The sequence below is a fragment of the Choloepus didactylus genome, chromosome 7 (genome assembly GCF_015220235.1).
Source record: "Choloepus didactylus isolate mChoDid1 chromosome 7, mChoDid1.pri, whole genome shotgun sequence".
In the NCBI taxonomy this organism is placed as follows: domain Eukaryota; kingdom Metazoa; phylum Chordata; class Mammalia; order Pilosa; family Megalonychidae; genus Choloepus; species Choloepus didactylus.
Window position 1 is genome coordinate 108628507 of NC_051313.1, and position 13072 is coordinate 108641578.

At 50.1% G+C, this 13072-nt stretch overlaps 1 protein-coding gene across 1 annotated transcript in view; it reads right to left on the reverse strand.

Annotated features, from left to right (window-relative positions):
* Positions 1 to 12163, reverse strand: part of PTK7 (protein tyrosine kinase 7 (inactive)) — a 78905-nt gene extending 66742 nt beyond the window's left edge. Inside the window, exon 1 of the mRNA XM_037842139.1 lies at positions 11930 to 12163. Coding sequence (XP_037698067.1) covers positions 11930 to 12008 — 79 coding nt within the window. The 5' untranslated portion in view covers positions 12009 to 12163. The remainder of the gene's footprint in view (positions 1 to 11929) is intronic.
* Positions 12164 to 13072: the final 909 nt, after the last annotated feature.

Genomic DNA, 13072 nt, shown 5'->3' on the forward strand with positions numbered 1-13072 from the left:
CTAAAACATAGAAAGAAACCATTTTGAAATCCTTGTAAAGTCAAGTGCCTAAGCCTACAGAAATTAACATCTGGAAGGCTTGAATCACAAATCTGTGTAGCAATCTATCTTAAAAAAAAAAAAAAAAAAAAGCTTTGGTCTTGACATTCACTAATACACACAAAAGGGACATATCTTTGTCTTTTCATTTAACATCGAAACCCAATCCCACAGCCAATCTATCCCACCATCAAATGAACTAGAACTCAACCAAAGGAAGAAGTCCCCAGCCCTTGGGCCACTGGTATCCTGGAGGGGGAAAGGTGCCATTCAGCAAGACTGGTTAGCACAAAAAAGAGAATGAAGAGCTCCAGTTTTCTCCACCAAGGGTGGATCAATACTACATGAATGTGCTGCCTTGACGGGATGGAGGGCAGAAAAAATGCTACCATCTCCTATATGTCTCCTGCCTGCCCCACTTGGGTCTCTAATCTCTGAGCTCCTGGCATTTACTGTGTCCTCTCCGTGGTACTTCTCTGGGCCCTGGTCCTGTTAATTATTCTCTTTTGGTTCTGTCTTGATTTGCCTACCAGACAATACACTCCTGCAGTGAATCTCCCGTCTCCCCCAGGAACAGCTCGGCCTTTTAAAATGGAGACTTTGAGAGTTATTTTATTCTTTCCATCATAGACACTTTGCTCTTTAGGGACATACACCTCCTCTTCTGGACGTCTTCTACCTTCTGAGGACTCCAAGTGCCCCCCATCACACACACACACACACACACACACACACACACACACACACACATCCAACTTAAAATGCCTTAACATACTTTGTTATTTATGTGCCAAACTAAACAGAAAACAGCAAAACAGCTTCCTTTGAAAGTTACTGGTGGATGGACAGCAAAAATAGGCATGTAAATAAATCACCCTCATCACAATGATAACTACCTTTTATTAAGCATTTACTGTATGACAGGCTAAGTCCTTCACTTATACCAAATTTCAAGGGCTCTAAGAAGCCACTGATTTCAAAACACACTATCACTTACGTTCCACTCAAAGGAAATATAATACTATACCACTGATTGTAAGTCAAAACCCAGTTTTGGAAATGTGCAAATGTAAGGGGGGAACAAAAGAGCATCTTAGAGTTAATGAAATACATACTATCTCATTTTAATTCTCACAAGAGCCCTAATGGGACTGGTATTATTACCCCCTCTTCTGAAAAAGGAAGCTGAAGCCAAAGTGAACTAAGGCTTCTCAGCGAATAGCTGTGAAGCCAGGACTCAAGACCACAACAATCAGATGTCTGAATTTGCCTGGGTGGTGGGGCAGGGCCAGTGGTGCTAAAACAGTCCCTCTTTAGCTAAGCTGCCCCGTCAAAGGCAAATAACACGTGTGCTTGGCTGATTCCTAAAATCGGGGTCTTTTTTCAATTGCACCTTCACAGAACCTACTTCCAGAAACAACGACAAAAGAAAAACAGGTTTCCCTAGCTCCTTCCTAGCAAAACTGGCTGGAAGTGTGGGGAATCTCTCAGCCAACTTGTTATATATAAAGCACATTTAATGAGCCTTTCAAGCCCTGGGAGTGGGAGAAGGATGGGTTCATTGGAAATCTGATACTTTGGCAGCAAAGCGAGAGGAATAAGGCCCTTAGCATCAGCCCCTGGGGACAAACACCATCCCAAACCCCTTTGTCTGCCAGAAGGAGATACTTCCTGGGGGGGCAGGAGGCAGCAATGATTTTTATGACAAAGCCTACCTAACAACAACCCTCCACCGGAGACCTGGCTGGGTCTTTGTACGACCCACCTAACCATAAACCCTCCATCCTTTCCCAAACCGGCTGGGGTCCCTCTCTCTGCAAATACCTGTGACTGCCATAAACGCCCTTAAACAGCCCCCATTTACTGCCCAGCCTGCCTGCTGCTAAATGAGGGCATTTGTTTCAAATTTGCAAATACCAAAAGCGGTGGAAACCTAAGTCCACCCCTAAAATGAAATGTTCTGCATTCCTCCGAGCCCGAAGCACCACGGCTTCAAAAGCTGCGAGAGGCCCTGGCTGTTTACTCACTGGTGGGGCTATCGGGAGGGGCATTTCCCTGCTCTCTGAGGAGGCGCCTTTGATCCGGGCGGCTGGGAAGGGGACGGAGAGGGGTGCCACCCGTGCCCAGGCCAGGCTGGGTCGCCGGCGGCAGCTGCGGGGGCCTGGGAAAGTGAGTCTTGCTGGAGGCCCAAGTAGAGACTCGCCGAAAATTGCAGCCTGACGACGAAGCGAGGGGGCCTCGGCAGGGAGGGCCTCTCAGACCATCTTCAAAAGGTCCTCTGAACAAAGGTAAAGAGGGCGAGGGAAGGCGCATGAGGAGCAGCCAGCAGCACCCCAGCCTCTTACACAGAAATGAAGTGGCAAGTTCCCCACCCCAGGCCCCTCACCCCACCGAGCAACATGGGATACCTTGTCAAGGCGGGGTACGAGTGTTTACCAAATAAAAGCCTTTTGTTTTAAGGAGCCAGGTTTTCAAAAAGGAAGAGACAGAAAGAGACAGAGAGCCCCCAGGGCTGTTTCAGGGCCCAACGTCCCACTCCCCTAATGCTCCTCCAGCGGGGAGGATGGACCCCTGGGGCGGAGAAGGGGCCGATCACTGGCTGCAGAGCTGCTGGCAAGCTGGGCATTTTTTTAAATTGGTCATTTTAACAATTGGTTTAATCTGCTAAATTAACTAAACAGATAGAGTGATTTGCTCTTTGTAGCTGGAGCTACAAGACCAACAGCATTTCCTTTTTTTTTTTTTTCCCTTAAGGCTGCAAGACAAGGTTTTCTTTGTTTGTGATTTGTTTTGTTTTTCAGGTGGCTGGAAATGAACTTTGGATCTCAAATACCATCTTAACACCACTTCTCTAAGGACCTGCGGGCCTGAAGTACCCCTTCTCCTGCTTCTCCCAGCCAGGAAACAACTCAGCTTTGTTTTTTATTTATTATTATTATTTTTTTAATAGAGGAGCCACAGCTGAATCAAACCCCAGAGCGCCACTTTGTACCCTTCCCATGATAAGACACTGCTGTTCCCTTTTGGAACCTACGGACCAGGAGGAGGACTGAGAACTTCAGAAGCAGAAGTTCGAGCTCGGCAGGATGGCCAAGAGTTATCAACAGTCAGCCAAAGGGAGATCCGGGGCATAAAAAAGACTTGCATTTCCCAGAATGTCAGAGTCACAATCCAACCTCACTTGAACTCTCCTGAGGATTAAAAGACTTGCTCCCAAAGTCATAAATGGAAGGGAAACCTATAACCATTGTGCCCCTACTACGTGCCAAACCCAGTTCCACCAAGTGCATCTATCTACACAAAAGCAGTGAGAGGCAGCAAAGTCCACGGCCACCACAGGGATGACTCCTTTCACCACCTACGTGGTCTCCACCACACCATAACCCAGTGTACAACTCCCAGCAAGCAGCACTGGTCTGGAATGCAGCTGCAAGCTGGGGCCTGTAACTGCCCGTGACCTTCCAGAAGCATCAGATGGAGGAGACCAAGGACTCCACAGTGCATCATAAAAGCTCAAATCATGGGGATTCAGGCACAGCGTTCTGGACTCTTAGCCTGCACAGAGTCTGACCATAACTCCAGAAACCTTAAGATGTGTGCAAATCTCTGAATGGGCCCTTCAAAACCTTAACCTTGCTGTTTTGTAACAAAAAAGGGGGGATGGGGAAAACCAGCAGTCCCAAAGGCTGAGGCCCAAATGATCTCTCCATGTATGTTATCACCACCTCCCCTATGTAGAAAGAGACGAGGGATGGTCACTCCACCCGACTCTAGCGGGACTGCTTCTAAACCCATCATGAGAATTGTCTAGTCTGCAAAATCCACTCCCCAACTTTCACCTGCTCCAAGACTTCTGTGTGTAACATTTTATAGCTTCTGGTGATGACGGACACCTAAGAAAGCCTCTAGATTGAGAGCAGAGAAGACACCTGCACTCTGCTCTCAGCTCCACTACTTGCCAGCTCTACAGCCCTGAGCAGATCATACATTGTGCCTCAGTTTATCTGTCCAATACATACAAAACAAAACAAACAAACAAAACTCCTTGTCCTGCCTATTTCTGAGGCTGGTTGAGAGGATCAAATGCAGTGAAAGCATCCTGTAAACTGCAAAGCAGGGTGCAGTTGTCGGTTATTGCAGAGAAGTTTTCCTAAAGTAAACTCAATCCCTCTACCCAACTTGAAGCCTCCCTTCAGCTGTTCTTCCTTCTGTGTAAAAGAAGAAAGAGATGTTCCCCAATCATGTACAAGTCCCTCAATTACTTGAGGGCTGACCAAGCAAGCATTTCTGGCCTTCTCTTATTCAGATAATTTCTCTTTTCTCCAGTAAGAACACTTCCTCAAATCTCTCCAGAACTTACCAAATCCTTCCCATCCCCCTTTGCACCCAGGGAATTACACCCTAATACCCACATCACTACTTGATCAAGTCTAAGCACATCTTTGCCCACGCATAAGAGATTCCAGGATAAAACGCAGCCCTCGGATCAAAGTGCTCTCCCCAAAACCAAGGGTGAAGAGGACAGCTGTGAGGGGTGGCAGAAACACAGCTAGAGGTTGCCAAACAGGGTCAGAGAAGCCTCAAAGGTCAGTCACCACAGTAAGGGCCCTGTGAGGTCTTCTGTCTACAAGTTGAGGCCTGGAGAAGTGAGTGGGACTTGTCCAAGGTTTCACAAGCAATTTGGGGCAAATGTGGGTTCATGTCTCCCATCTCCCAGAAAAAAATGTGGTATGTACATCTCTGGGATACCTAGAACTTGGACATATCCTAGGACCCACCTTTGAGAACAAGGAGATACCACCTCTTTGCAGATGTAAATCAGGAATACCCACAGATTTCACCTGGGACCGTGGGAGGCCTTGGTGTCTCCAGGGAGAAGGCACGCAGGAAACAGATAATACTGAAGTTCCCTAATGAAATATGAAATTAACCTCTTCCCTGAAGACTCAGCGAGACTTCTGCTTCAATATCACATAGGCTAGAAGCCCACATCTGCAAGGCAAGAATATCCCCACAGGGGACGATACAGAAATAGGACAAGACCTCAGCAGCCAGATACACACTGTGGAGTGGGTGCCTCGGGGGCTTCTCCTAGTGTAGGTAAACAGCAGTGCCCCACCTCACTTCCGTAGGACACAGGAGCACAGTAGCGAAGGGACAGATCTGAAACCTAACACTAGAATCGAGGTTGCCAAAATCACCTTGGCCCATCAGCTACAAAACAAATAACCACTAGTTCAAGGCCTTCATTCCAACAGGACAGTCATGTATGATTGTACAGGCTGTGTACTACTCAAGATGCCTGGCCAGAGTGTCATACTGAAATACTGCCTGTGCCCCACTAGCCAAAGTCCTGTGCCCTGGTGCAGTCTGCATCCATCTGAAGGAAGAATTAGGTGTGACCTGGATTCCAGGAGTACACATGGGCAGTACCAGACTCACAGAAGCATTCTCCTTATTGTCCCCCAACTACCATCCAATGGGGACAAAAGAGAGTCAGTGTGTCTCCTGGAAGAGAGTCATTGCATTCTAGGATGGCCCTGCTGCCCTGGCCTCCTTAACCACCCCTAGGGTGAGCCCTCCATCCCTGACCACACAGCCCCTCGGGAACCTCCACATGGCATTGATAAAAGTTCCCATAGGTTACACGGAGCCACTGATTGGGGAAAACCCACAGCCATCCAGGGATGTAAGAAGTCCTTCACATCAAAGTCTTGGGTGCACACACTACAAGAAGCAGTTTGCTATCCACTCACTGGAACAACCCCTGCAGGCTAGGGGAGATGGGGGCCCCAAAACAGCACTGACCACACTCAGGAGAATCTGCTGCTGGGATAGAGGGAAGGAGAGAGCCCACCAGGAAATGCAAAATGGCTGTGCCCACATTTCTGAGCTGCTGTTGAAATACTGGGACCTATTTAGAAAATCTGTGTTTTAGAATGAGGAAATCATTTCTAAAGCTGCCAGTCAAAAGGGACTTTGTCAAGTCACACAAACCATCACAGAGACCAATAACTGGAAAGAAAGGCTTACAGGGAGAAAAAGGGTCAGAAGAGTCTCTGGGAAGAGAAGTCTTGGCTGTCCGGAGGAGCCTCTTCCCTGCGTCAGCCATCCCCACAGCTGGAGAACACTGTATCACTGCTCCATGGGGGCAGGAAAGGCAGGCATCAGCATCATCTGGTGTTTACAGATGAAGAAATGGAGGCTCAAAAAGGTTAAGTGACCTGCTCAGGGTCATGTGCCTGGGCAGCGGTTCAGCCAGGACCAGAATACAGAAAAGCGGGTGTTGCAAGATTACAAATGTTTCTTCTCTTTATCACGCATGCATGCTGTGTGATATTGGAAAAGAATCAGCCAAGTTTTCAGACCCCTAGTCCAATGCCTTCACATGGCTCTAAGTGGTCACCACTGCCTACACGTACGAGCAATGCCAAGTCCTCCTTCCCACAACCCATTCGCTCCCATGACACACATTCTGGAATGCTCTTCCGTTCTACTTAGCACTTTACCAAATGCTGTCTTGCATTATTCTTCTCCTGATTTGCATCTCCATCTTGTCTCCTGTCTGCCTCCTGCCCACCTCAGACAGCTACACCCATAGAAAACACTCTAACTCTGAACTGACTTCCTCCTAAGTACCTCCATGTTAGCACAGCCTCTCTCTCATCAACACACCTCCACTTGAGCCTGACAAATTCTCCTTACAGCTACCCAAGTGGTTTGTAAACTTGAATGTATGTAAGAATCTCCTAGCAAGCTCTTTAAAATGCAGTTTCCTTTTGAAATGTGAACTATGTAACTACATTTGTTATTAAAAAAATACAATATAGTCTAACAAATAGTAAGAAAAATAAATGCAGCTCCTGACTCCACCGCCAAAGATTCTGATGGGTGGGTCTGCAATAAGGCCCAGGAAACTAAAATTTTAACCAGGACCTCTAAAGCCAATGGTCTCTCGTCCACATTTTTGAGAAACATCAATCTACATCTTCCTAACATGGGACTCACACCTCCATCCCATAACTCAGACCTAGTTTCCAGAAGGTATGTACACGTGAAAACCAGCAAGTGCAGATCCTGTTCACCAGCATCGAACAGGAACTTGGGATGTGCAGGATACCTGGTCGATTACATTCCACTCACCTGTGCATTCCTTCAACCTCCGCTAATGCGCACAGGCAAGAGACCAGAGCCTGGCAGTCAAACACCAAGCAGCGAGAGAAGAACACGCTTATGTGTGTTGACTCTTATAACAAAGCTTTCTCCCTGCCCTATTCTGTTTTTTGTAGCATTATTGGGAGGGAAATGGCCTAAATGCAGAGAAGAAAAGAGAATGGAAAAAGTGACCTACTACAGAGAGCTTGCTCAAACCACTGATTAGCTGTGGCAGCTCCTTGGCCAGCTCCACCAAAGTGCCGGGGGGCTCAGCAGGGGCCGACTGGGCACTCAGCAGTGAACTCAGAGAACCCCAAGACAGGACTCTGACCCACCCAAGCAGGGAGTACCTCCTCACCCTCAGAAAAAAGGACCCCGCAATGGGCTGGGGCAGGAAGTGAGGAGAGAGGCAGGCAGCAGCTTGAGGACAAGGCTAGAGCCAGAGCCAGCAACCATGGTCCGCAGCCTGTAACCCTACCACGTGGCTCTGGCCAGGGGGCAGTCCCAGGACTCAGAGCAGAAAGGTTTGCTACTGAGGTTAGGGAGAGCAGAGGGAGGTCGAGGGACGCAGGCCAAGGACACCCAACCTTACTGAATGACCCTTTCTTCCATCAAGAAAACCCTGGCCCCCAACTGCTCTTGGCTCAGATATTAGAGTCTAAACCTGCCAACCTCCATCCCAGACAAGTCTCACAGAAGTTGCACTGGCTCAACCTCACTCCAAAATATTAAATGCTCCAAAGACTAGCAACACTACAAATGTCAAGGCCCAGGGGAGACGGGCCTCCCTTTGTAAACCAGATATATTCCTGAAAAGTCATCCATCAACCAAAGTTCTGCCTAACAAATCCAATTTCTCCACTGGCTTTCATTATAAAATAAGATGTACACTCCTCTAGGAATAGAGGAGGCTCCAAAGTGAACCAAGCATCACACTTAATGTTGCAAACTGTCAAGAGTCACACATTTAATGGACAAAACTCCTGACAAAAATCTAATTCAAATTAAACCTAAAGGGAAGAAATTTTTAAGTGCACACATCACACCAAAGAGTGTTTACATGAACTAAAAGTTATTTAAAGCAAATCTTCAAATGTTGTGCAAGATATCGGGCCTCAGGTTTATACTGTTTCAACAGGAAAGCTCGGTACCTTGAGTTTCTGTATCAGGAGGGATGCCTAGCTTAGGACTTCTGGAACTCTGCAGTGCACAGCAACCTCGGGGTCTTGTTAAAATTCAGATTCTGACTGATTCATGCCCCCAGAGGATGCTGGTGCTGCTTGTCTTTGTACCTTATTTTAAGTGACAAAGTTAGAGATCATCTGACCCCTACACCACTGTGGAAGGACTTCAATGCCAGTTTTTAAGCTGCAGCCTTTCAAGGCAGGTCAGCATCACAGGAGAGGCGGTTTCCTATGCCCAGAACTCCTGGAGATAGTCAGAAGCCCTGTCACATCAAAACTCAGAAAAGCCACCACTAAGAACAGACAGAAACAGAGCAAGGGGGGTCGGATCCCTTGACTGAGGTATGGGAGAGCAGGCACCACCCAGAGAAGCTGGGAAGGGCATAAAGGACCCAGGATGCAAAGAGGATGTTTAATTTTTCCTTTTGATTTCTTTTACCCTATACCCCAAAGGTTCATTCACTTTTTAAATACATATAGATAAGGGCTCATTATAAATAAGGTACTATACTGAATTGTAATAGGGCAAGCCCTTCAGTAAATTAAAATCCAACTAGGTCAAAAATATGGAAAGTGACCTTAGAGTAACAGAGTCCGGAAGTTCTAAAGGCATCCACCATCTGGCTGGAGAGAAAGGATAGCTTCAGGGAGGAAGTGGATTTGGGAATGGGCAAGAGAGAGTTGGGGGAAGGCAATGAGCACAAGAGATGAGAAAGATCAGAGAAAACCAGGTATGTTTTCAGGGATGGTAAGTAGATTGGTTGGCCTGGAATGGAGGAGTCCAGTAGGAACAAGGTGGAAAATATTTATTGTTGGGGGTGATTGTAAAGCTGGAAGGTATGTTGGAAGCACACAAATGGGGCAAGAACAAGAAACGGGCCCTTTATATATTTCATTACATTTAATCTTCAACACAACTCTAGGAAGGAAGTACCTTTACAGAAGAGGCAAACCAAGATGTCAAGAAATCTGCCCAAGGGCCTGTCGATGAGTTTGAGTCCCTGCTTTGCCAAATAGCTCATCTTCACCACCTGAGCTCTACCCACTACTCCATGCTGCCCTGAAAGCCAGGAGTTTGACCACATCTTACAGGCAATGTGGAGCCAGTGAGGTTTAAGAGGAGGGGTATGCTAAAAGCAATGTTTGGGGGTGCCTGCTTTGGTAAGTGATATTCAGAGATTACCCTTGCCTTCCCACTATACTCCCCCAAATCCCAGAAAATCCATCCCTTACAAAAGCAACTCCGAGGGTTGAATTACAGGTTGCAAAGACTTGAGGAATCTGTGGGACAGTCTACCCAGAATGTGACAACTCAGTTTCCCCAAAGAAACAAGAGCCTGAGGTAAAGAACCCAGAGAGGCGGATGATGATGGGGATGGGTAGTGACAACTGACTGTTCAGGCACTTAAGAATCACATGTTTCAAACGTCAAGCCCTCTCCTCCTCTTCCTTCACCATATTTATCACAACAGGGATCTTGAAATTTGGAAAGTTACACAGCCATTTACAGCATAATTACCCGAACTTCAAAACAGTCTAACCTACAAACCCAGAGCCCTTACCCCAGCCTTATTAACAGCGGGGTCTCGCTACAACTCCAGTTAATTGCACAGTTAAACAATGAGATGGAAAAAAAAATCTACTGTGATATATTAAAAAATCGTTGGCCCCTGAAGTCATGCCATCCAGGGGAGGGTGAGTCCCCGGATTTCACTAGAAGACAGCAGGCGCCTCAGCCTGGGCTGGAATTGTTTACAGGCTCCACACCAAGGCACATTTGGTGGAACTGATTTAAGACTCTCATTAAAATGTTGCTTTGTTGAGCGCAAGACATCCCCCCACCCCCAAGGAGATTCCAGACCTCTGTCCCAAGCCCTCAGCCTGCCCTAACTTCCCCCCACAGGACTCCACCCTCCGCTAAACCCCCGTCGCCAGATTAACACTGATTAACATCAGAGTCCTCTTCTCACGGAAAGAATTTAGGAATTTAGTATTTGTTGAACAAGAGCCCCAACTCCACCAGGATCTCCCCTTGACGCTAAAACTCTAAGCAGCAGCAGTGAAAGCAACCACATCGGGCTATACACACACCAACATCCAACCAGCCGACCCAGGGGGCCTGTGAGTAAGGGCCGCTCACCCAAATGGCTGGGCCCAAGATCCTGGCTGCGCCAAGAACCTTCCATACTTCCTCTGGGAGCAGATATGGATTCTGCTATGAGGCAATAACCACCCCACACACCACAAGGAACAGCGGGCAGCTCCAGAAATACCTCCTACAAATCCCCGAATCTCTGGAGCTTGTTCTTACCAATCTGTCCTGGGTTACAATTACCTCTCCTTTTACAATGGGGCCACCAGCACCAAAACTCCTCAACAGCTGGCAGGCCAGGAAGTTGCCAGAAAAGGCAATTACCTACAACACACACATACACCACTCTTCAAGGGAGAGAAAAAAGTGATAAGCTAGGACCAGTGAGGACCCTCACCTTAGACTGTGTGCGTGGAGGGGGGGGGGGGGCATATTTCCAGTCCAGACTGTTTGGTGCTTTCCTGAAAGGCACTTCAACACCTCACTGGTGACTCTCACTGTGACCAAGCCAGAAAATAAAGGCTGTGCTGGGGATGGGAGGGTGAAGGGGATGGGCGGAAACAGTGAATGTGTGTCGAGGGGGTCGGTGTGTGTGTGTGTCCGTCCTAGAGATGCAGGCCACACCCTCATCAAAATGCTGAAGCTCTCTGAGAAAACACAGATGAACTCTTTTTGCCGTTCTGTCGCAGAGAGATTTTCTTTCCTCCGTGAGAAGGGACAGGATGGAAATCCAGGGACAAGCAGAACAAACCCCGTCCGCACCTTTCCAAGCCGGCCATGCCCGATTTTGGCAGCGGCCTTCACACATTAGTCACCACGACAGCCTGGGACTCTCCTCTCCCAGATACGACCCTGGCAGGGAGTGGGCTCAGGGAGCGAGCCCAAGAGCTGGAGAAGGGGTGGCCCCCAATTCCTCCCTTCTTCCGCCCTCAACAGCAGGGCCATATGGGGTCCCGGCTTTGCCCAGGAACTTGGAGGAGGGAAGCCAGGAACTAACCGCCAGCGTAGGTAACAAAGATCCGCGCTCTGCGCGCCCCATGTCGGTCCGGCGTCGGGCCCCAGCCCGGCCTCCCTCACCTGGGCTAAGAGCCCTGACGGGGGGACTCTTTCTCCCGCCCCCCACCCTGGAGGCGGGGAGTAATCGTGTCTCCCCCGAAAAGAAACTCTCCACCAGGGCCCGGGAGCCTACAACTTCCAAGCAAACTCTCCCGTAAGGCCGGGAAAACTCTGGAGCCTGGAAACGCGCGGCCCGGGTCGAGTCCGCCGGGGTTTCGCCAGCCTCCGGTCCCCCCGGTCCTGCGCCCTTCCGCCGAGACCTCGCAGGCTCAGAGAGCCTTTTCACCACTCCAGGGTTTCTTCCCCCGCTCCGGCTGCCCAAACCCACCTCCCCGGCTGCCCCTTTTGCCCGCGGAGCTCCCGCGTTTCCCGAGCCCCGCTTCCCCAGCTCGCCAGGACTCACCGCCGAGCAGCGGCAGCAGCAGGACGCTGAAAGGAGGCAGCCGACGGGGGCTGCCCGGGGCTCCCCGCACAGCTCCCATTGCCGGAGGCTCGGGAACAAGGGCCGGAGAGCGCACGGCAGGCTAGCGGACTGCGCTCCGCGGCGGACTCAGTTGGCCGAGCGCACCGGAGCGCGGGCTCCGCTGCAGTAGCAGCAGCCGGAGCCCCAGCCAGAGGCGTCCCGAGTCGGAGCCGCGCGCGCCGCCGCCGCCGCCGCCTCCAAGCCCCGCCCCGCGACGCCCCCTCCCCGCCGGCCTCCGCACGGCGCCCCGCCCCTCAGACGCCCCCTCCTCGCCGCGGCGGGGAGGAGCTTGTTTTTTGGGAGGGGGATGGCGAGAGGTCTGGGAAGGATGGGAGATAGAGGGAAGGGAGCACCCCGGAGTGCGGGGGACCGGAGCAAAGTGGGGGAGTCTGGGTTGTGCCCACCGCCTGCAGGCTGCAGGGACCGAGGGGAATGTAAGTGACTTTTGTGATTCCGTGGCCCCTGGGAGAGGTGGACAATTATGGGCCTTCCTGGGGCCTCCGACCAGCATTTCCCTAGAATTCTTCACGGGAGGAGAGGGTGGTCTCAGGCCCACTCTCCAGCAACCCGAAATCCCGAGGGAAACCTGTAACAGCAGGGTGTCCTTGTGTCCCCAAGCAGGGTAACCCTGAGATACTGTGCAGCCCCAAGGACAGCTGTAGCCTGGAGCAGGAAGGAGTGCATGGCTGGGGTCTGGTTTGGCTCTGGACCAATCTGAACCCAAAGGTAGAAACAGACTGGGCTCTGAACGCCCTGCGGAAGGCTGTTAAACTGACAAATTCATCCCAAGTCCATCTCCAGGCAGTCTGGGCTGTGTCAGGGCATGGCCAAGTCTCCAGCTGTGGGGAGGCCCAGCAGAACGCTAGTTCAGGCACCCCTCCCCACCCCCAGCACCACCACCCCCACATTCTTTCTTTGTTGTGAAAGCAGCAAGGGGTGTAGGAGGCGGGTCAGGAGGAGTCAAGCTTTGGAAGATGGGCCCCAGCTGCTGCTCAGAGCTCAGAGGGGATGGATAGTGCCTCATCCCCCACTCTAGCTCCGGAGGGCCCCCCAGGCCTGCTTAGACCTCCCTTCCCCCAAGCA